The 22,678-nt window shown below is 41.5% G+C and overlaps 2 protein-coding genes across 7 annotated transcripts; one reads left to right on the top strand and one right to left on the bottom strand.

The window, feature by feature from the left end:
• Nucleotides 1–560: 560 nt before the first annotated feature.
• Nucleotides 561–3,344, bottom strand: DPH3 (diphthamide biosynthesis 3). The gene is made up of 3 exons (XM_042888680.1): nucleotides 3,204–3,344; nucleotides 3,042–3,116; nucleotides 561–2,103 (listed from the first exon to the last, which is right to left on the bottom strand). The coding sequence occupies exons 1-3, from the start codon at nucleotides 3,309–3,311 to the stop codon at nucleotides 2,038–2,040; spliced, it is 249 nt and encodes an 82-aa protein (XP_042744614.1). The 5' UTR covers nucleotides 3,312–3,344; the 3' UTR covers nucleotides 561–2,037.
• Nucleotides 3,345–3,449: 105 nt separating this feature from the next.
• On the top strand, nucleotides 3,450–21,952 carry OXNAD1 (oxidoreductase NAD binding domain containing 1). Of its 6 annotated transcripts, none has more exons than XM_042888297.1 (9): nucleotides 3,450–3,778; nucleotides 8,037–8,199; nucleotides 8,465–8,528; nucleotides 11,386–11,492; nucleotides 15,560–15,701; nucleotides 18,156–18,192; nucleotides 18,298–18,398; nucleotides 20,821–20,929; nucleotides 21,600–21,952. In XM_042888297.1, exons 2-9 carry the CDS (start codon nucleotides 8,069–8,071, stop codon nucleotides 21,752–21,754), a joined length of 846 nt encoding a protein of 281 aa, XP_042744231.1. In that variant the 5' UTR covers nucleotides 3,450–3,778; nucleotides 8,037–8,068; the 3' UTR covers nucleotides 21,755–21,952. The 6 variants fall into 6 exon arrangements, with proteins under 6 accessions (XP_042744231.1, XP_042744227.1, XP_042744229.1 ...); XM_042888295.1 differs by having other exon boundaries at nucleotides 3,451–3,613; nucleotides 3,729–3,778; nucleotides 18,156–18,398; XM_042888294.1 differs by having other exon boundaries at nucleotides 3,451–3,641; nucleotides 3,729–3,778; nucleotides 18,156–18,398.
• Nucleotides 21,953–22,678: the final 726 nt, after the last annotated feature.

Raw genomic sequence — 22,678 nt, 5'->3', positions numbered from 1 at the left:
TGCTACTAAAAAGCTCTGAAGAAGGAAATAAAATGAAAACCTCAATAAAGCATGGATACTACGTAAAATAACAGTAATGCATACAGACATGGCATCATACAACTTGTGCATAATTTACTCATCACAAAACCTTAAGCACTGACAGTCCTGAACTGATGTAGTAATTTTCCTATAATTACTGTTCAAAAAGCTCTTATCTGTATTTAAGAACAATGGTGAACACTACAGAAAATCATTTCAGAATTTGTATTAGCACTCGCCAAATAAAATACAGCTGACACTTCTGAGCACAGAATCCCCAGTGCTCCTTTTTAAACTTAACTCAACACAGTTTTATCTGGAAGACTTCTGGAAAACAAACCCTGGTATTTATACAGCTGTAGTTTGAATGGGAGCTTAACTGGAGTTCCTGCATTTATTGACAGACTACAAACCACTTATTTTCAGCCAGCTTGGAGAAACTTTAGTATTACAACCACAGCAGCTACTCAACACCTTCAGAAGTCACCATCGTGACTGGTGCACAAGCAGAATAAGTAACGGCCCATTATAAACACTGGTGCAGTTTTAAACATCTTTATTTAAGCATAAGTCAAAATAAATATTTTCAGCTAGCCAAATTCCCACAGCATTCTCTGAAGCACGGACATTTAAGTGGCAGGAGTGCCACCTGGTGGTTAAGCACAAAAACAATTCAGGTTGTGCATATTGCCTTCAAAACTTCTGGCTGACGGGTGTCAGCTTCTGCCTTTTGTGTTAAAAAGTAATTAGAAGGATCATTTCCAACATTCACAGAATGTTGTAAGTACAAAAATACTTAAATCCGAGACATCAGTGCGACTTGCTTATCTCTTGTGCCTGGAGTGAAATCATGATACAAATGCTGCACAAATACTTTTCCCAAGGCTTCACAGACGTCACAACCTACTAAAACATACAAATTATCACCATTTTAAGTAAATTCTTAAGTGCAGTGGCCTGTAAATCAAGAAGTAGTCTTGGAACCACGGTACTTTGGAGCATATTCTTGCAACTTTCTTCTGTCCTAAAAACATTTTATTTTTGAATAAAGTGAACTGTGTGCATCTTTTATCTAGGAAATGACAGAACCCAACAAAACAAGACTTAATATTCAGAAATTGTGGTATTACAAACAGAACAGACAACCACAGCCTATTTTATGTTTGCTGCAAGAGTCAAACCACAGCATGAGAGAGAACATACGGATAAATAAGAATCCACTTTGAATTCAAGTTCATTCACACATTACTAACTGTACAGGGGTAAAAAAAAATGTTGTTTTCTTCTGTTTAATTTCACACAATGCACACAAATGCAAATCATTATGTCAGATACCCATTTGATACAGCTACCAAAGCTTTCTGCTCGCATGTTGCACTCACAAGTTATGAATACAACGGCACTTTCCTTACACTCACAGGAGTAAAAACAATTTACCAGCAGAACTGGTTCTGGACCTCATTATTTTCCCCATACTCAGTATACGCTGGGAATATGAGGGCACAAAACCAAGGAGATAGATAGCAAGTTCCATCAAAACTTCAATTCTGTACAGCACCATACAGAACCATGGAGTCCTACTGATTTCTAAATTCATCTCTCAACATTGAAATGCTCTGCCATTTCATGCTGGTATACATACACTAAACATACTGAACTTCTCTGCATAGTGTCTAAGAAATCACTGCTAGATAACTGTTCTAATTTCAGAGTAAAACTCTGTACACATCCTCCGCATATTGATTTGCAGTCAATTACGATCATAGTGCATGTCTTCTAGAGTATGTATCCCAAATAATACTAATAAAATGCTTAACCCTACTGAAAAAAAACAAAATAAAACAAAACTTATGTTGATGTCCCAGAAAATTCTTTTACAAGTTATTAAGACAGACAATTATTGCACGTGTTTCCCACAGCAGCAAGAACTTCCAGGCGGAGCAAAATGACTCTTCCCAAAATTGTCATTCCCATAATTTCCTTATGTTAAAGCAGCAACAGTTCATGATGGATTCATCAGCACTTTACCAGTTCCTTGTTTGTCAAAGGTTCTGCAATGACTTCATCACGCATGAACTGTTCCTAGAGACAGCAAGTAAAGTTTTAGTTTGTTTGGGTTTTGTTTTTCTCTTGGATCTCCTCTTCCTCAGAAAAGCATCAAATAACCATTTTGTTTTCTAGTCTGGGTATAACTGGCACAAAATTCTCTCCCCAAAGATCAAAGAATGGCTTCAGTTGGAAAGGACCCTAAAAGCCCTCCTAGTTCCAACCCTTTGCCTTAAGCAGGGTTGCCAACCACCAGATTAGGCCTCCCAGGGCCCCACCCAACCTGGCCATGCCACCTTCACAGATGGGGCATCCACAGCCTCTCTGGGCACTCTGCGCCACTGCCTCACCATCCCATGAATAACAAATTTCTCCTTGACATCTATCCCGCTTTTATTTTAATGCCATTCCCCCTCATCCTATCGCTATCAGACTGTAAACAGGAATTATTTTTTTTTAAATAAGGTTCCTTTAGGTACTTGATGACCACAATAAGGCCTCCCCACAGCTTTCTCTTCTCCAGGCTGAGCAGGCCCAGCTCCCTCAGCCCATCATCATCATAGCGAGGTGCTCCAGCCTTCTGACCATCCTCAAGACCCTCTTTCAGACTCACTCCAACAGCTCCGCGCCCTTTGCATGCTGGGACCCCCAGGCCTGGATGGAGTACTGCAGATGGAAGCTGCAGCATGCCTCATAACTAACAAAAGCTGTTTGGCCAGGTGACCGCTGCTGGAGTCACGGAGGCTGTTTTGCCTGCATTTAATCCCACAGTGACTCAAAGCCAGCACGTTCTAAAGCTCAGGAACAACAGGAGATGCGGGGGACCAGAAAAACAATTGGGACAGGAGACGGCGCCACGAAAGGAAAGGCCACCAGCTGCCTACCAGCCACGTCTCATCTTTACGAGAGGCTTTTAGAAGCCACCATCGCACCTTTCTCAGGAAATGAGAAGCCCACCCTCGGCCCGCACCCACCTGGTCATAGATGACGCGCAGAATGAGGGAGCAGCTGGGGCAGGTGGCCACGTCCTCTCCATTCTCCAGATCCTCCTGCAAGAGCCCGCCAGACACAGTCACGCACCGGCCCGCACGCCCGACGCCTAACGCCGCCTCCCCCTCATCGCCCCCCGCCGTTACCCGCGTGATGAGGAAGCGGTCCCCGCAGGGACACGGGTAGCTGTACGTCTCCGTCTCCTCATCGTACTCGAAGTCTTCGATCTCCACCTCATCGTGGAACACCGCCATGGCGCTGTCGTACGGCGGGGAACGCGCCGGAAGAGGCGGGGAGGCGCACGCGCGACGGCTTCGCGCGCGCCCCGCCTGCCACGTGACAGAGGCGCTTTCCGTCACGTGACGCGGTGCCGGTAGGGGTCGCGGCGTGAGGGGGGGGAGCGGGCGCTGCGCCTTCTGACCCATTGCCCGCGTGCGACCCCGGGCGGCTGAGGGGACGGGAGCGCGTGGTTCGTGCGCTCCTTCGCTCTGGGTCGGAGGGAAAGCGCTTCGTGGTGACGATCTATGGGATGTGGGCGGGGAGTATCTCTCACCTGGTTTGTAAAAAGGGCTCTGCGCCGCTCCGTTAAGTGTCCCCGCTTCCCCCTCGTTCCGGTCTGCAGCAGTTTGCTCTCCAGTGCGGTGCGGCTAAAGGTCCGTCTCTCCCTTCAGATGCACGGATAGGACTGAGGAACGGAGAGGCCGCGGCGGTAGATGTCACGGTGCGTTAACGCGGGGCTTCTGGCTCTCGGGGTAAGGAGAAGGAGCTCCTCTGTAGGGGAGAGGAGCAAAAGAAGCGCGCATTTCTCTGTGCAGAGCGATGGAAGAAAGGGAGGGTTTGGGGTGGGTGTTGGAGGGGGTATTTCTGTAAGGTGGGGTACGAAGAGGATAGGAAATAAAAGAGCGTCCCATCGGAAGGGGAGCCTGAAGTGCTTGCGCTCAGAGGACGGGAGAACAGGGAGCTGGGAGAGCAGGGAAGTGGGCAGATGGCGTGGGGGGCAGAGGCTGTTCCCATTGCAAAGCCGGGACTCAGGGCTGCGTGTGGCGGAGCGGAACCTGGGCTCCTTAAAGAGATTCTGGAATGCTTTAGTTGCAGCGTACTGATTGCAGGACTGGAAAGTGATTGATGATGCTGTAATCCAGGCCCAGCAGGTGCCCGCACTGGAAGCACTGCTGTGCAAGAATTAATGATTTAAGGCAGTGTCTCTTTGAATGTGTAGGACAGCAGTATTTGTTTCTTGACATGACAGCCATCAAACTGTGATTACCTTTAAAGGACTGTCAACCTGAGGAGCACAATTAAGTTAAACCAAGTACATAAAATAAACAGTCAAGTATCTTTGTATTAGATTTCAAAGTTGGGCCACGTATTTCCCAGCAGATGTCACTATGGTTGGTAGCAGTTCATTGCAGACAGGGTTTTGAAGCATGCAAAATGCTTTAAAAAAGGAAAAATCTTTGCTGTCAGTGCTTGGCTTCTGAAGTGAGGCATTGTACTTTGTGATTCATTTTGTTGTGCGATAGCTTTAGTTATAGTCACAGCTAATAGAATAAGCTGCTTGCATAAAACCATCCCCTTCATTATTTTTTTTTTTTCCTTTTAATTGGTTTAGACTTGGAAGTGTAAACCAGGAGATATAGGTGGATGTAACCAAGATACATTATCTGAAAGACTCTGGATTATGAAGTGTTCTGATAAATCTGAGTAACTCAACGATTTTGAGCATGCAGGGTTTTCAGACTGACTGTGCTGATATTGTTGAACGTGATTGCTTCATTACATTTTCTTCATTACAGTTTGTCTTGCTAACATACTGCAAGAACAGTAATAATGTTATTGTGCCTTCTATACATTCACATGAAGGAAGTACTAAGGTTTGAATAGTCTTTGTGTGCTGTAGCAAAAACTTTTTGAAGTAATTTTGCCCACCATTAGTAGAAGAGTTGTGAATAATTCCATTTTGAAAAGTTGCAAGCTGCTGTGTAATTAAATGCTAAAGAGCTATTGCAAATTATGGATAGCAAATATTTCTTGTGCTTGAAAGTGGGCACTTACAGTACTTACAGTAAATGTGTTCCATTTCTGAGCAGCCTAATTTATGAAAGCTCTGCTTCCCATTTATAAAGATTACAAATGGAACAAATCACTGAGTGACCAGCCAGTGCAGCTGTTGTGAAAGCCTCGACAGTATAGACCTGATTAGTGAAGCAAGCTGGATCATTGCCATTTAAAAGGGTTCAAAATGAATGAAAAACAAAAACAATTTGAGAATAAATTATGTGCTTTAAGAGAATGCAGGAAAAGGGATTTAAATGAAAGTAAATGATTAAGACTGCTTTGGAGAAGCAAGGGACTGCTTTTTAGAACTCATATAATAGTGTGAGATAGGTGAGGATAGTGTGACAGACAGTTATGCTGATCCATTATAGGAAAAACAAAGGCAGTAAGAAATACCTTTTGGCTTACTATAAACAGTTTCCCAAATTTGATAAATTAAGAATACTTTTGACTTGCTTTGAAAATTGTTGGTAGGTTGCTCTGAAAGTAATGCCTCAGTACAAGCTGGGGCTGTAAGGATAGAGTAGAGTAGAGTAGAGTCCTGCCAAAAAGGACCTGGGGGCATTGGTGGATGGTAAGCTGGACGTGAGCCAGCAATGTGCCCTCGCAGCTCAGAAAGCCAGCCATATCCTGGCTGCATCAAAAGCAGCGTGGTCAGCAGGGCGAGGGAGGTGATCCTGCCTCTCTGCTCTGCATCAGTGAGGCCTCGCCTGGAATACTGTGTCCAGATGTAGAGTTTTCAGTACAGAAGAGATGTGGACTTGCTGGAGCCTGTCCAGAGGAGGACCTCAGAAATGATCCATGAACACCTCTCCTATGAGGACAGACTGATAGAGCTGGGGCTGTTCAGCCTGGAGAAGAGAGGACTGGGGAAATCTGAGAGCAGCCTTTCACTATCTGAAGGGGACAATAAGAAGTGGACAGACTCTTTAGCAGGGTCTTTAGCAGGACAAGGGGAAATTGTTTCAAAATAAAGGAGAGGAGATTTAGGTTGGATGTAAGGAAGAAATTTTTTACAATAAGGGTGATGGAGCACTGGAACAGGTTGCCCAGAGAGGTGTTAGAAGTCCCATTTCTGCAGACGTTGAAAGTTAGGCTGGATGGGGCTCTGAGCAACCTCATCTAGCTGTAGGTGTTGCTGTTCATGGCAGGGGAGTGGGTCTGGATAACCTTTAATCATGAATCACCAATGTTGGAAAGGACCTCCAAGATTACAGTCCAACTGTACACCAACCACCAATATTTCTCCACTAAGCCATGTCCCTTAGTACATCTAAATACTTACTGAACACCTCCAGAAATGGTGACTCAACCACATCACTGGGCAGCATGTTCCAGTGCCTAATCACTCCGAGAAGAATTTTTTCCTAATGTCCAACCAGAATCTCCCCTGGTGCAACTTGAGGCCATTCCCTCTACTCCTAGGCAATAGATAACATGGGAGAAGCTGATCCCCACCTCACCACAACCTCTTTTCCTGCACTTGTAGGGAGCAATGAGGTCTCTCATGAGCCTCCTCCAGACTGAACAATCCCAGTTCCCTTAGCCACTCTCCTTAAGTCTTGTGCTCCAGACCCCTCACAGCTTTATTGCCCTTCTCTGAACACGCTCCAGGGCCTCCCTGTCTTTCTTGTAGTGAGGGGCCCAAAACTGAACACAGCACTTGAGGTGTTGCCTCAGCAGCGCTGAGTACACAGGGACGATCACCTCCCTGTTCCTGCTGGCAACTACTTCTGATTCAAGCCAGGATGCCATTGGCCTTCTTTGCCACCAGGGTATGCTGCTGGCTCGTATTCAGCTGAGCAATCAGCCAGCAGCTCCAGGTCTGTTTCTTCCACATAGTCTTCCCGCTGCTCTGCCCCAAGCCTGTAGCATTGCCTGAAGTTGTGGCAAAACTGCTGGACCTGGTGCTTGGTGTGGCTGAACTTCATCCCACTGGCCTCAGCCTGTGCAGATCCCTCTGTAAGGCCTTCCTATCCCCAGGCAGATCGACACTTCCTTCCAGCTTGGCGTCATCTGCAAATGTACTGAGGGTGCACTCAATTCCCTTGTCCAGGTCATCAATAAAGATGTTAAACAGGACAGGCCCCAGTACCAATCCCCAGGGAACACTGGTTGCCAGCTGGATTTAACTCCATTCACCAGCATTCTCTGCCTGGCCCCCCGGTCACTTCTTTACCCAGCCAGGAGTGTACCTGTCCAAGCCACAGGCTGCCAGCTTCTCCAGAAGAACGCTGCATGAAAAGCTGTGCTGAAATCTGAGTAGCCTTTCCCTCATCCACCACGTGGATCACTTGATCATAGAAGGTCAGGTTGGTCAGGTAGGACCTGCTTTTCATGACCCCATGTTGTCTGGGGATCCCCCAGTTGTCTCACACATGCCATGTGATCTCCCTCGAGATTTGTTCCATAACCTTCCCTGGCACCGAGGTCAGGCTGACAGGCCTGTAGTTCCCCTGATCCTCCTTACAATCCTTCTTGTAGATGGGAGTCATGCTGGCAAGCCTCCAATCCTCTGGGACCTCCAGTTGACCAGGAACACTGATAGATGGCGGAAAGCAGCTTGGCAGTCACCTTCACCAGCTCCATCAGCACCCTTGGGTGAATCTCATCTGGTCCCATGGACTTGTGACAGTCCAACTGAAACAATTCTATGATTCTATTAATTTCCATGCAAATGATAACAGATTCAAAGAGCACAATACACTACCTGATAGAGCTAAGTATCATAGTTTTGCTGCTGGTACATTCTGTCACAATCATCCAAGCTATCGGTAAGGTTAATGAACAATACCAGCCTCAGTATCAAACTCAGGGTAGTCTTGGTTACTAGCCAGCAGTCTTGCCTAGTTGTATATAAGAACAAACCATGTCGAACAGTGGGTATTTTATTTAATAAATATTAATGTGGGTTTTTCCAGGAGCTGGTGATTCTAAAGACAGCCTGCTTATCATGGCTCATGTTACCACTTACATGGGCTTTACTATTCCTCACCTACTGAGAAGTGCCTGCAGACTTTGTCCTGCTCATTCTGCGCTGGTGGTGTTGAGGCACTCTGCTTCTTGTTACTGTACAGTGAAAGGGTAAGTTATCCATCTACGAACACTTCTATTTTTTGAAGAGAATGTCATGATAACACTTTGAAATAACAAATGACAAGTTATTACATACGTGTAAATACTTTGTGATCTCCCATTTATATTGCTGCATATAATTCTGATTCAGAACTGTGCCTCCTGGTACGTCTGCTGGATTACACTGACAAATAATTGGATTAATAGAAATTCATATCAGTAAGACACAGTAGTACAGATGTCAAAAAGACAATTTGTTTGCTTCTTGTTGCAGCACGGCACAATCAAAAAGGAAAATGGATCACCTTGAGAGAACAGCAAATAATTTTCGCCAGGAGGTTAGTGGTCTGTTCTTTAGGATGTTACTAAGTTTTCTTTTTGGTGAAAAAATTGGGTAATTGTATTTGATTCACAGGCTTCAGTTTCTCTTCACATGGAGTCTCTTTCACTTTTTTCCCCCTCATTTTTTGTATTTGATGCTGTTGTAAAGTGGTGGATTTTGTGGTCAGTAGAGGGAAAGTAGTGAGGTATAAAAATTATTGTGATTCTGTTTACTTCAAGTTAGACAAGAAATTGAATAGAATTCTGGTTATGTGGACTTTGATAAGCAAACAGAGGCTTTTTCAGAGAATTGGGGCACTTTTTGATTGATTAAACCCCGTCTTTAATTCCCAGAACTTTGGGCAGTGGTGCCTAGTTTTTCTTCATTCTTTATATAGCTTTTCTCAGTGTTAAGAAATTGAAGATGACAGGCCAGTCCTGCCTTTGCCACAGAGCAGAACAAACAGTATGTGCCTCACACTATGCAGCATTAATGGTTGTGTATATTATAAAACAATATATATAGAAGAGATTTAGCACCTGTGGCATAGGTTGTCGGTGGATGAGACAAATATAGGCTCATTGTACCTGTTAGCAAAGCTACTTTGGAAACCATTTGTCTCAGAGCTGTGCTTCAGTAACTCCTGTCCAGCATTAGCACTTCCTTGGGTAGGGGCCAGCAGCCTTTCACATGGGTCTGACTGATGCTAAATTAACTCAGTACATGGACAGAGTGCCTGTAGCAACAGGTGTAGGTGCCCATTTTTGCTTCTGACATGGACAAAAGTCTTGCAGTTTTGCAGCCATGTTTTCATCTTTGATACTTCTGACAGCTTGGCTTGCTAACTTTTTCTGCCCAGAACAAACGTGGGGCAGCTTGAAAATAAAAAGAAAGGTGTTGAGAGCTCTGAGCTGGTACAGACAGCTGCATAAGGTCTGAGATCTGAAGGAAGCCATATGAATGAGGTGGAAGAACTGGGCTGAGTGGATGTCAGCAGGAAGTTCTTCATAGAGAGAGCGGTGAGGTGCTGGAACAGACAGCCCAGAGAAGCTGTGGATGTGGTGTTCAGAGCAGGTTGGATGGAGCCCTGGTCTAGTACCAGATCTGGAGGCTGGAGTCTCTGCCTGTGGCAGGGGGGTTGGAACTTGATGATCTTTGGGATCCCTTCCACCCCAAGCCGTTCAGTGATTCAGTTCTGTGAGAAATTCTCCGCATGTCAGAGGGTTGTTTCTTTTTTTAAGTGCTTGATTTATTCTTTGTTACTTTTTCCCCAACCACTTTAAAATCAGTTTATTTTAAATCCTTTGCTTGGTTTTAAATTCCACATAATCAGCAGTTGGCTTCTCCTAGTCTATATTGCCTTATTTGGCCACTGAAGTCCTTTAGAAAGATGAAAGAATCATAGGTCTGTGTTGCATTAGTGTGCATGCCAAACTGTATCTCCTGTTGAAGACTGGTAACATGAAGGACAAGAACAAGAAAAAGTGCCTGATGCTTTGAAATAAAATGGCAAGGTCCCAAATAGTGTCCTCCCGTCTCACTGCAGTTTTGCTGTGTTTTGGCCATCACACTTGTGATTTTCCAAAAATACTGTCTGAAGGTCTTTGATCACCCTGACAAATCTAACTTTCGTAGTATGCTGATTAAGGATTACATTTCCAGCTCTCTCAGATGTATTGGCCAAACAACAAATTGGGGAGTGCTCAGAAGAGTAAAGAAGGGAAGGAAAAAGATCCAAGCTTAACGTCGATTTCCTGCGCTTTAAGATTCTCCATTAAACCAACCATTTAAGTAATTAATTTGACATTTGTCTTGTTAACAGAGAAAGACTGCTTTTCCCTTTTAATAGTATCTGCTAAAGTGGAAAGGAAATGTTTGCTACTTTATTTTAAATTGGCAAACGTCCTGCTGTTTTGTGGGACAGTAGATGTGTTCAGATGCTGCTTTATGAAGAAATTAATTTCCTGCCATGTGTTTTAAATTAGAGCATAGCTTCTTAAGTTGTTTTCTTTTTTAATTTATTTGATCTTACACAAATGAGAAGTGGTGAAGTTGTGGCGAGTTACTCGTATTTCCTAATGTAGTAAGTGGCATTTGCATTTTTAAGAGTATGTGTATTGGCCTGTTTAGAAAATACATACAGCATTATTTGTAGAAGTAAAAATATAATAATTATCATCCCCTCTCCCATCATCTCCCATCATCAGGCATTTTTATCTTATCATCCATGTTGTACTGATGAGCATCAAAGTGTTTAAATTGCGTGTAATAAAGTGGGAAACTCCTCCCCATGTGATCCTGTAGCTAGATTTGCTTTTTATTTCCTTCCTGCTTTCCTCCCACCCTTCCTTCCTTCCTTCCTCCCACCCTTCCAGTACGGTTTTCCCATCCCCTCCCATCTGGTTGCCAAACAAAACTCTTGTATTAACTAGAAATGAATGCTTGTGTCACAGTTTCCTGTGTTTAGAGATCATATAAATGGTCAAATGGCTACGTGTGTAAATCAGTAACACAAGGCGTTCAATGACATGAAACTAGATACAAATCCAGAGTTCTCCCAGTGACTTCAGTAGCAGCTGAGCTTTTGCATGTTTCCTTTGTCAATTTTCACATCAGAGATTTGTTATTGTTGCTGGGAAGATAAAGGAGCATTTGCTTTGTGCAAACGTGGTGGTCTGTAAGTACAAAACCATTTCTGCATTCACTAACTGGTTCTATTCTTGTTTCTCTACCACAGTGAAAAAATGTTGGTGCTTTAGGTAGTGAAATGGTGCAGGTAATGTGAAGTGCCAGGTATCTCTCTTACAGATTCTGGAGTACTTTTGCTGCAAATACTGTTCACATCATGCAGGTATTTATTTTTCTTTTGTTAGGTAATTTCACAAGCCAAAGTGTGTGGAATCACCAGTGAATCAGAGACAGTTAAGAGACTACGTTTGGCCATCACAAATAAAGATTTTACTTTCAAAGCAGGACAGTGGTAAGACCTTATGATATATAAGAGAAAAATCATTAGCCACAGTGCACTGTAAAAAAGTGTTAATGGCTTCTGATAACTGGGTACTGAAAAATGGTAGTAATTTATATAATAGGATGTTGTTACAGGACAACGGGAAATGGCTTCAAACTAAAAGAGGACAGAGTTAAATTGGATATGAGGAAGAAGTTTTTTGCAGTGAGGGTGAGACACTGGAACAGGTTGCCCAGAGAGGTGGTGGGAGCCCTGTGTACCTGAAAACATCCAAGGCCAGGCTGGACAGAGCTCTGAGCACCCAATCTAGCTGTAGGTGTCCCAGTTCATGGCAGTGGACTTGGACTAGATGACCTCTAAGGGTACCTTCCAACTGAAACAGATCTATGACTCTAAGATATTTTATTATTCATGGCTCAGAGGAGGTGCTGTTATATGGCTAATTTTATTAAATATTCTAATGCTTATTTCTAAAGAGCAAAAGTATTTTTCTTTGGTTACTGTGTGCTACAAGACTTCTTCAATAGTATTTTAGGATGGAATACAATAGAATATTGCAGTTGGAAGGGGCCTATAAAGATCATCAAGTCCAGCTGCCTTTGAAGTACAGTGCACTTTATTCTGCAAGTTCTCTACAGTTTTTATTTACCAGTTGTTGGTTTTTTTCTTTTTACAATAGAGCAGGAACCGCTGATGATGAGGTTTTTAATATTTTCAGTTTAATTTTGTACTTAAAGCAGAATTGCCTGTTGGTTTTTTTTTTTTCCCCCTTGGAAGTTTCCTCTTTGAAAGAAAGGGGGCTGCTAAGCAAGCTTCATATAGAAATACAATCTGCAAACTTGAAAATAAAGTCTAATTGCTGAGCCTCTGAAGGAATTAGTAATTGTTTAAGCAAATGCACAGCTCTACCCCCCCCCCCCGTAGGAACACAGTGGATTTTCATGTTTGTCTTTTCTTACTAGGAAATGCTCCCACTCCATCACTTCCCCCCCCAAAGATTAATTTAAAAATATGAGTAGTTGCTTTTGCATTGGTCATTTAAAAGATTCTTAAACTTTTTCTTGGCTTAGGCCACCTGAAAGCGGTTTTACTGGAATCCAACTGTAGCTGCGAGAGTATTAACAGCATACATTACTCTTACAGTGTTAACATGCTGGCTTTTAAATTTAGAACCAGAACACAAGATGTTGATTGCAATAATTTGTGTTTGTGGAGTAATTTGCTGCAGTTTTTGCACATGTGCTGTGACTCATATTAAAATTCTTGCTTGCCCATACTCAGAAAGTTCATTTACCCTCCAAAAATGCTGTAGCAATTATCATACTGAAAGCGTTAATTATAATTACTCTTTTTCATTTTCTTTTTCTTCTGAAATGTTCTAATGCTATTGTAAGGGATACAACAACTTTTCTATATTTGCAGCTATAAACCGTGGTCATATTTTTTGATGAGTGCTACAAAATACCAGGCCACAGTTTCCTGAGTAGAAAAGGCTCATTTGTTAGAATTTGCTGCAGCAGGATGTTACAGCCAAAGATTGTCACTCATATGCATGTGTATGCATATGAAAGTGTTTTGTTTAGCCAGATTTTCCAGAATCAAAAGTGAATTTGTTTCGCAGGCATGCTGGTAGACGTTGGCCCTTATCTGACTTTAAGTAATAATGAAGACTTGTTGCTGTTATCTAATTTCTTAAAACAAGCACTGAGGTATATGTATGTCATAAATAACTTAGAAGTAGCTTTAAAGTTTTGTTTCTTATCTTCAGCAACTGCTGATAGTTATTCTTTTCTTAAATACTTGGCTTCGGTAGCCCTAAAAAGAGGAAAATGAGAAGCAACCCTAACATCTTCACTGTTCTGCCTCTTTTCGTGCCTTTTCTTTTTGTGAAGTTTTACAATGTGCTTATTTTTTTCCCCTGCAGTTCTTTTTACTTTCATCTGAGGCCTTACCCTCCTTGCACACAGCTGAGACATGCCATCAGAAATATAAACTAGTCCACAAGTTACAGTATACGATGTTCTGAAATCTCTCATCACGATGTCATTGGGAAAGAAGTGCTAACGTAAATAGAGAAGTACACTAGGCATGAAGAATTTCACCCTTATATGTCAGGGAAAACATAACTTGAATGTAAAGTGGTGTTTTACAGCATAAACCTAATTTCTTGTTCTTTTCATTGGTCTGGAGCATAAAGTAATTTTCCACCAGAGGGAGGTAAAGAGCTGCAGTAGCTTCTTGAGTCTTTGATACAGTAACTGCTGCAGCCCAAGAATCGTCCTGTCACGTCTTTGATTCCAACCCTTACAGATGCTGAGCTTTATTGTCAGAGGGGCTGCAGAAACTGAGGATAGCAAAAATACAAAGTGAAATGCCAGGTTTTTTGGATCTGTTGGTCTTCTCAGGTCTTTGCACTTGCAGTGAACTGACAACTGCACTTCTACAAGCCATCAAGTTTATTAGCCTAGACACTCGTATCACCATAGCATTGTGCACTACTCACTTCAAGGGAAAGAGAGGATAGTTTTCTTTGAAGGGTGAAGCTTTGTAGGAAGTGAGCAGGAAAGATTTGTTTTCTTCAAGTAATAAGCCAGTCAAAATGCTGATCTTTTTTTTTTTTTTTTTTTTTTTTTTTTTTAATATGGTCTCCGTGCAGAATACAGCCTTGGTGCTTAAAGAAAATATTTATGCAGTGGAGGCCAGCTACTTCATGTTACATCTCAATTAACTAATACTGAGCTGGCTTAACTACAGTTTGCATTGAGAAATCGTTACAATGTACCTGGCATTGCTTACCAGTGCAGTTGTTCCTTAAGTGGAGCAGCACAATTAATTTTAAACATTAGATTTATTTTGAAGTACATCGATTTTGTTATCTGCTATAGATAATTGATGCTTTTAAGTGTTTTGGCAACACTGAGGAGTTTAAGTGTTAGATTATATACTAACATCAAACTTCTCCTACTACTTGGAGTGTCAAAGCCTTACTTTCATGAAAATACATTGCAGTTCATGCATAGTAATGACTGGCCTTCCATACTCTCCAGTTGCTGGTGTTGCAGAAAGTTAGCTGTGTGTCTAACTGCTCATTGCCAGAAACCGAGGAATTATTTTCTTTAGCTTAAAAGAGATTGTAGTAATTTATTCCCCTTTACTGCCAACTGGAAAAAGACATCTGCCACCAGAGGGCAACGCAGTTCAATAAGTAAAACAGTTCTACTTATTCTAGTAACTATTCGCTAAGGAATTTTTTTACTCTTTTTACTTCAGATATTTCATCTTCCCAAGAAAATAAAGTGTTAATTCAAAAATATATTCCCCAATGTTAGTTTTCCAACCTTTCTTTGTTTGAGAAAAAAGGGAAATAACAAAGCGTAACACAATGGAAAGCACAGCAATGACAGCAGAGTAGCAAGACCCCAGGCTGCAGCAAGTGAGCACTTGCTCAAATGCAACAGCCATGAGCTCAGGAATAAAGGAAGGAAGCTGCTTACCTTTGGAAGGCCCCAGAAAGGCAGGGATCTCGAGAGAGGTGCCCTTGCCTCCACCACCAACCCTTCAGTGAGGTCTGGGAAGAGGTGAATCCTGGCTCCAGCCCTTCCAGTCACTCAGTCACTCTGCTTCCAGCTGAGCTCCCCTGGATTGGCCCTGCCTGCCTTCCAGGTGCTCAGTCACTGACTGAAGCTGTGACTCAACATTTCCACTCCACAAAGGCACTGAAAAGAGTGGGATTTGAACCACTCTGTTAGGCCTTATGATGTTTTATGCTGTGTTTTTACTAAGTAAATCATTTACTCAAACAGTTATAACTCTAATCTGCTGCAAAATGTTGCACCTAATGCTGAAGGCCAAAGAGATTAAAATCCTGACAGTATAGTAATGGTGATGATGTTTCTAGATGACTGTAAGTCAGTGATGTTACTCAAGATTAGGTCAATTTTTTGGAAAAGTTGTGTTCTGGAAGTGAAAATGTTTTTATACAGAACATGTAACTGAAATAAAGCCAGCAGTTTTGTTTTAGTCTTCAAGTAGTACTGTATTCCATGTTTCAATTTTTGTTTCTCACCAATTTTTAGGGTTGATTTCTTTATTCCTGGAGTACCTGTGATTGGGGGATTCTCCATGTGTTCAAGCCCCGGTCTGTTGGAGCGAGAAGGAGTGTTAGAGCTTGCAGTGAAGTACACTGATCATCCTCCTGCTCGCTGGATTCACACTGAGGTAAATGAGATAAACCACCGATTGTGCATTTAGCACATTTTTTCATTTTTGGGGTAGTGGTGTCAGTCTACTTTTTGTATCGACTATGAAGCTCCTCTTGACTTGTTCCATCATTTTTAAATGTTAAAACCTTGAAATAGAATACTGATATGGTAATTCAGTTATTCTGATCTTTAGTCTCAACTTGTGTGTGGTGGGCCTAGTGATATTGCAGTCTCTGAGGGTTCTCACACATTTCAAACTTAATGCATTGAAATCCAGAATTTCTGTAGTATTCTTTTAAGTTTCCAGTATTTTTGTAATACTGATAAAACCTAAGATTTGATTTTTTGCTACGTTAAAAGTAAGGTCTGACAATTTGGCCTCTTGCAGTGTTCATTTGGGTAGCACGCCTCGTTAGTCAGAAGAGTACTATCCACTGCTGATCGTACTTCATCGATGATCTTTCCTGTCAACTTTTGTTCCTTTCACATCCTGTTCTATCATCTGTGCACTTACTCCTTCCTGTCTGGCATTCATGCGTGGCTGCAGAATTTAAATTGATAGATTCTTTCAGGTTTACAGTAATTGACAATATCTGAAGTATCTAGCACTTGAGGCCATCCACAGTATTTCAGGGTGATATGGACTTACCTCCACTGGGACTTAAACCTTTTTGAGATGTATAGAAAGTGTAGCAGGCGTGCCAGCAGAAACACACAATACTTAAAATGCAATGCCCTGTCTTTTGGTGATGCTCTTCAGAGAGAATGAGGGCCTAACTTCATAATTCCCAGTCTCTGGAGGCTGTCTTAAGAATTCTAATGTCACATTCATTTTGCCATTGATGAATTTTCTGGTTGAATTTACAGGAACATCTTTAGTTATGAGCTGAGCTAGTTCAAACATGATGCTGTAGAAAGATCTGTCAGGTGTGTATGGACTAACCTATCTAATCAAAAGTGCATCCTTTTAACTGAGAAAAGAATTAAAACCTGGCAACCTAGAATTTAAGCAGGTTGTACGGTGAAACAAAATCTCAGTTCAAAGGTTACTTATAAAGGAAGTTGGTAAGTCTCAGAGTAAAAGATGCCATGGGAACAGTACAGATTGACTTAGTGTAACTTATTTTCAGAGGTATTCATATTTAACGTGTGGATTGTATGCTTCATTTATCTAAGGCATTTCAGATTAGACGAGATTGTTTTGGTCTAAAGCTGCTTATTTTCACTAAAGATACCACATCCTATGTCCTCCCTCTGCAGCATGAATCTGGAACACTTCTGGATTCATGCTTATTTCTAACAGTGAAATTTAGTGAGAAAGCCTGCACTTTACATTGATAATGGAGAGAGAAATTAGTTTCAGGTTATAAATGCTGACTGCCTTACACGACAGCTGAGTGGTCGTACTTCTATGCAATAATCAGGAAAGACAAGAAACCCTGTTCTCAGAGGTTGTGCTTGCTACTTTAGGAACCCCTTGATTCTGCTCAGTACCTGCTGAGGGCCTCTTTCCTTCTAGAATTGTCACATGTTCAGGCCTTTGCTTACTATACAGTCAATGATGGAAATCCTTTTGTTTCAGTTACTGTTTTACTTCGTTTTTTCCCCTCCTCCTTTTCTTTACCTGCCCTGGATATGGTCTGAATTGAGCTGTGTTTTCTGCTCCTGTTGATTTTGTTAACTTCCAGTGATGTGGGAGAACTCACCCGACTCCTTTGTATTACATTTTCAGCCTCCAACAAGCAGTACTTGGTTACCAAGAGGACAGTGACCCAGATGTTTTACTTACTGTAGTTTAGTTTTCCATATGTCCTTCCCCCTCAAAAAAAAAAAAAAAAAAAAAAAACAAAACCTCCAAACCCGCCACACTTTGTCAAGTTTCTCCTAAGAATCATTTTTTTCTGTCCCAGGAGAGAGGGAGGTTTTCACTCTATTTTTCTTCTGCAATTCCCAAGCTGCAAATGCAGAAGTGGCTCTGCAAGAAATACTCATGTGGATACTTGCTTCACTTCTGGGTGGTTTCTTATTATTTTGGAATGGGACAGAAAAATCTTGTCTGTGCAACTCATTCTGACTTCTGTGTCCTCACAGCAGGGCCTTTTCTGACATGAGTCTGTTCTTGGGTAAAACTGTGATCTTGCATGTTAACCTTGGAGTTTCACATCAAATACTGCTGTTGGAAAACATGAGTCATTCTGCTTTCAGCTCTTTTGGAGGTGGAAAGGGGGACGCGCTGTCCTGCCTTATCAGAAGACTGAAACTTCTGAAAGTAGCAACAGATCTCTAGAGAACACTGTAACAGATGACTTCAGATAACTGCATTTATTTTACAATCCCTTTGTTTTCCCTCATTGGTCAGTAAGAATAAAAACTCACAGTTCAGCACGTCTTGTGACTCTATGATGCAAGAAGAAGACTATTTCAGACTTGTTTTGAGTTTTGAAATTAAATATCTTCTTTTCCATCCTAGTGTACTCTTGACTCAGAAGTGGCTCTGCGAGTGGGAGGTGATTTCTTCTTTGATCCTCAGCCTGGTGACACTCCTGTAAAGCTAGTGCTAATAGCAGGGGGTGTTGGAATTAACCCCTTGTTTTCTATACTGCTGCATGTAGCAGATCTTCATGGATACCAAGAGAGTAAAGGAAACGGATACAAAATGGGAACAGTGAAGTTGTACTACAGTGCAAAAAATACAAATGAACTCTTATTTAAGGTAAACAATAACTAAAAAAAAAAATGAACTCTAATATTCAGCAATCAGTACATGTATCATTTTGTTGCCGGGTCACAGAGAACCCTTCTGTGTAAGATATTGTTCAGACAGGCAAAAGTTACTTTCTGCCTTAAATCCCATCTGTGTTTTCTTATTTACTTATGCACAAATTATGTGCATATGTCAAATTTCAGATGTTGCTGGACATACCTGCTTGCACTGATTTCACTGTAGGCTGACTAGCCCTGCATGGCAGCATTTTCCTATAATCTCATAAGAGCATCATGGTATATCAGACATCATATACACTGTAACACATTTGTCTGTATACGCAGTAGTAGTATGCCAATGCTGTTTACTGTAGTAGGATACCCACATAACTTCAGTACAGATTATGCTGAATTTAAAGACTAGTAAGAGCAATTATATCCGAAGGAAAAACTTTCCAAGCTTATATGGAAGCTTTGTTGATAATACATTATTGGGCACCAGGGTATGAAGGAAGAAGTTTATCAGCAGTTCTTACAAGTCACTTGAGACAGGACTTTGTAAACATTTACTTAGAAGTTTAAGATCAGTTATCACACATTCAGCCATTAAGGGCTACTGATGATGTTTTACGGTCACATTAGCACAGCTTCTGTAAAGAAGCATCCTTAATGATACAGGTTTCTCTGAAGAATTGAGAATTTCTAAGATCAAGGTGCAAGTTGATGATTATTCCAGAAACAGTATAAAGGATCCATTACCCAGAGTTCTGCCTAGAGGATTGAGGAAACAGGATTGCTGGGCTTTGTGTTGTTGGGAGACTGACACACCAGTATCTCCATGAGGAACTCCTAGGTTTTTCTGACGTTCTGGAGGACATATTCCCTGAAGCAGCAGCCTACGTATAGTGCTGTCCTTCGGCTTGTCAGCCTGCTGTACTCAGCGTGGTACTCATTTGGCATGTGCTCTGGTTTCACAGGTATATGCACTGCCTTGAAAATCTTGTTCTCTGAAATAGGAGAAGTACGCAATCTTAAGATTACAAAGTGTACCATATTAACTTGACTACTTCAAGATGCCATTTAGCTCATTTCATGTGGACTGAATGTTGTCCTTTATTGTGGCTGGGGCAGTGGGATAGATGTTTTCCCTTAGGTCTGTACTGCTCAGCCATTTGCTTTAGTTTGTACAGCAGCTTACTAGGCTGCAGAGATCCTGCTGAGCTGTTCACATTCTTCTTCGTCCTTCCTCCTGTCTGTAGCTCTAGGATACTAGAAGACATTACATGGTAGTTTATGTCCCATGAATCATACCTGCCACTTTCTGTCCTTGTCTCTGAGTCACAGAGAGGTAGGTTATAATAGGTGCTGAGAATGACCGCAGCATTATTTAAGCATGTTAAGGCCTGCCTTAACCCGCTTTGGTACACTTTCCAGGTAAGTCTTGGGACATGGGTTGTTTGGAAAGTGCTATGAAATTGTACGTGGTTCCACATGTAGGAGAAAGGAGTTTACAGTTCCATGTGAACCAGTGAAAGTGGGCTGATATTAGAGGTACTTACTAGTGGAACAGTGTACAGCAGTGCCTTATCTGCTGTTCTTTATTCTCCATCTTCTTAGGGAGTCAGAAATAGGTCTGTCTATTGAATAAAATCCATTCAACTTTTCTTTTTTTTGCTAAGTAATCCATAGCAGTCTGTTCAATGCAGTAACTAGTCTGTATGCTACACAGTGAAATGAGCGGATTTACCTGTTCACAGAACAGAAATTATTTCCACAGTACCCATGCCAGCAGTGAAAATCCCAATTAGTACAGAATCCAATCAGTAAACAAGTCCTCATTTCAGAGGACCTACAGCATCTGACTGACAGGGTTTTTGTTTGGTTGTTTTCTTTTCTTTTTAATTATGATGTGAACTGATGCTACTGGGTTTGTGGTGGTAACTATCACAGTTGTGAATTACACCATAGTTGGTTTTACTTGGAGAAGGAGGGAAAGGATCTGATATTCTTACAAGGTAAAGGAGTTGGAACTCAAAGAGTTTGTAAGAAATGGTAAACATATATTGCATGTTTTCCAAATGGAAAACAAATATGGAAATGAAAGGAAAAAGAACACAAAGTTAATGGGGGAAAAAAAAACAAACAGGAAAGGACATACGTAATTCATTCTTAGATCCAAATCTTACAAATTGCAATCTATTGTAAAACAGGAGGAAAGCACTAACAGAGCTAGTAGCATATTCAGATTCCAGGTATAGAAATTCAGCTTACTTGTGCAGATCGGCCCTTTGAAGTCAAACCCACAGAGTACTCAGTGCTGAAATGCAAAAGCTGTGGTACTCACTCATGATCACTGGTGTTCTGGGACAGTATGCAAACATCTGCTTTGATTTAATGGCTTGTGGTATAAGAAAGTATGTTTAACATTACAGAAAAATATTCTTGGTTTGATGAGTGCACTTCCTGGAAAGATCTCATGTCGTTTCCACGTTACCCAGCAGAATTCACCCATCTGTGAAGAACTTCAGCCCCACGTCACAGGTACGCGCAATGGCACTGTGCTCACTTCTCAAGTGCTAAGTCTGATTACCTCCTTGCGGAGGAAGCTGAATACTACTAGTGCTAGTGTACACTTACCTACATAAGTTAGTGTTCTTAAAGATTCAAAAGATTCAAGATGTGAGCTAAACATAAATAATTTCAGTGTGTTTATTATGCTTTGGAGAAAAGTTATACTTGTGTGGTTTTTTGCCCTTCTACTGAAGTGCTTCTGCTAAACTTCATTCTGGTATTCCCCACTGAAATCTTATTCCAGCAACTGGTATTTACTTTGCGTAAGACTGATGAAGGATGAGATGACTGTTTGCAAGAGGCGCTTCATCACATTTCCATTTCTGTTGTATTTGTCTTTGAGATAATTATCTGGCTTTTTCGTCTGAATATGGGATTTTCAGTTGTATGTTAGCCATGGTCAGTGACTAATACCCTATGCATTCCAGCTGGAAGTAGGGCTCTAAATCCCAGGAAAACAAATTGTTCTGTAAGCCTCAAAACTTACCTGTTATCCTTAACTAGGCCTGACACTTGTAGGAAATGAGCACTTGCAGTACCCCTAACTGCTCGCTCTTTTTGAAATTACATGAGTAAGTATTTCTGTTCTCATTTCCTACTTTTTTTTCCTCTTTTTTTTTCTTTTTTTTTTTTTTGTCAGAGGGAAGAATATCTGAAAAGGATCTAGAAAAACATGTGTCCAAGGATACTTTGTGGTACATTTGTGGTCCACCTCCAATGATAGAATCCATTTCCCAACTGCTGTACAACTCCGGTGTTCATAGGAACTGTGTTTTCTTTGAGAAATGGTGGTAATGAACAGAAAATAAACTGATCTTGGTGAATTCTGATGAGATAAAATGTACAGAAGATGGACTTGAATTACTTCGAAGATTTTATTAAACTCTCCTCAATCATGACAATGTTTCTTTAATTTAATGGTAATACAACTGTAACACAGTGCTGCTGCTTTTGAAAAGAAAAGAGATTTTTATATTAAAGCTGTCAACTGTTCTGGTTTGTGGATGGTTTGCCTACTTCTGGGTAGCAGCATATTTTCTTTCGAAGTGCTTGGAAAAAAAAGGCTCTCCAAACCTCACTCTTTGAAGGTGTGACTGGACTTCGGAGTACAAAGCCAACATTTTATTGCCCCACTTTGAAGAAGAACTCATCGTAGAAATGTTCAAAATAATTAGAAAGAAAGGCATGGTGAGAGAATTAGTTAATCATCAAAATAGTTCAGGTCCGTAAGTGGGTAGATTCCCAGTTTATACCTGAAGACTTCAAAAAAGGAATGCCTAAATTAATGAAAACACTAAATAATATAATATTATTTTTGAATGTTAGATATAGTCTCTTCTTTGGTGGCTTTTTTCCTTGAGTTAAATGATGGCCCTCCAGCAGGTAGCATGGCAACTTTTCTCCCTTCAGCATCCCTCCACTTTGCTTTTAGTTCGTGCTGAACCTTGCCACTCCAAACCTTTTCTATCAGTTTCAGAGATTGTAGGATACACAGCCTGTAGGTTTCTGATGCCACATCTGCATTCACCTGTGCCTACAAGCACAGTGAAACAAACTAGGCACCTCCTGGCCCCAGCTTTGAGTGCAGCATAAGAAGAGGATCAGAATGCATGGCAGTTGGTGCAGAAGTTGCAGATGACTGGCTGAAATAGTCCTGGAGGTTTTCAGCACACTGAGTGTCAGAGGGGGAACTCTGCTCTTCCTGCAGCTCAGAACAAA

This window comes from Lagopus leucura, unplaced genomic scaffold, assembly GCF_019238085.1.
Source record: "Lagopus leucura isolate 7727_CA_CO unplaced genomic scaffold, USGS_WTPT01 Super-Scaffold_100157, whole genome shotgun sequence".
Lineage (NCBI taxonomy): Eukaryota > Metazoa > Chordata > Aves > Galliformes > Phasianidae > Lagopus > Lagopus leucura.
The sequence above is the reverse complement of the archived record's forward strand: the minus strand, read 5'-3'. Positions and strand labels throughout refer to the sequence as shown.

What these genes read in the sequence shown, in the direction of transcription:
- DPH3 (XM_042888680.1), bottom strand. Translation starts at nt 3,311, where the DNA reads ATGGCGGTGTTCCACGATGAGGTGGAGATCGAAGACTTCGAGTACGAT. An exon ending in ACCGCTTCCTCATCACGCGG is followed by an intron (nt 3,117 to 3,203) that starts GTAACGGCGGGG and finishes GGGCTCTTGCAG; the next exon opens with GAGGATCTGGAGAATGGAGA. An exon ending in TGCGCGTCATCTATGACCAG is followed by an intron (nt 2,104 to 3,041) that starts GTGGGTGCGGGC and finishes TGCTGTCTCTAG; the next exon opens with GAACAGTTCATGCGTGATGA.
- OXNAD1 (XM_042888293.1), top strand. Translation starts at nt 8,069, where the DNA reads ATGGCTCATGTTACCACTTACATGGGCTTTACTATTCCTCACCTACTG. An exon ending in CAAATAATTTTCGCCAGGAG is followed by an intron (nt 8,529 to 11,385) that starts GTTAGTGGTCTG and finishes TTCTTTTGTTAG; the next exon opens with GTAATTTCACAAGCCAAAGT. An exon ending in CAAATGAACTCTTATTTAAG is followed by an intron (nt 18,399 to 20,820) that starts GTAAACAATAAC and finishes TTAACATTACAG; the next exon opens with AAAAATATTCTTGGTTTGAT.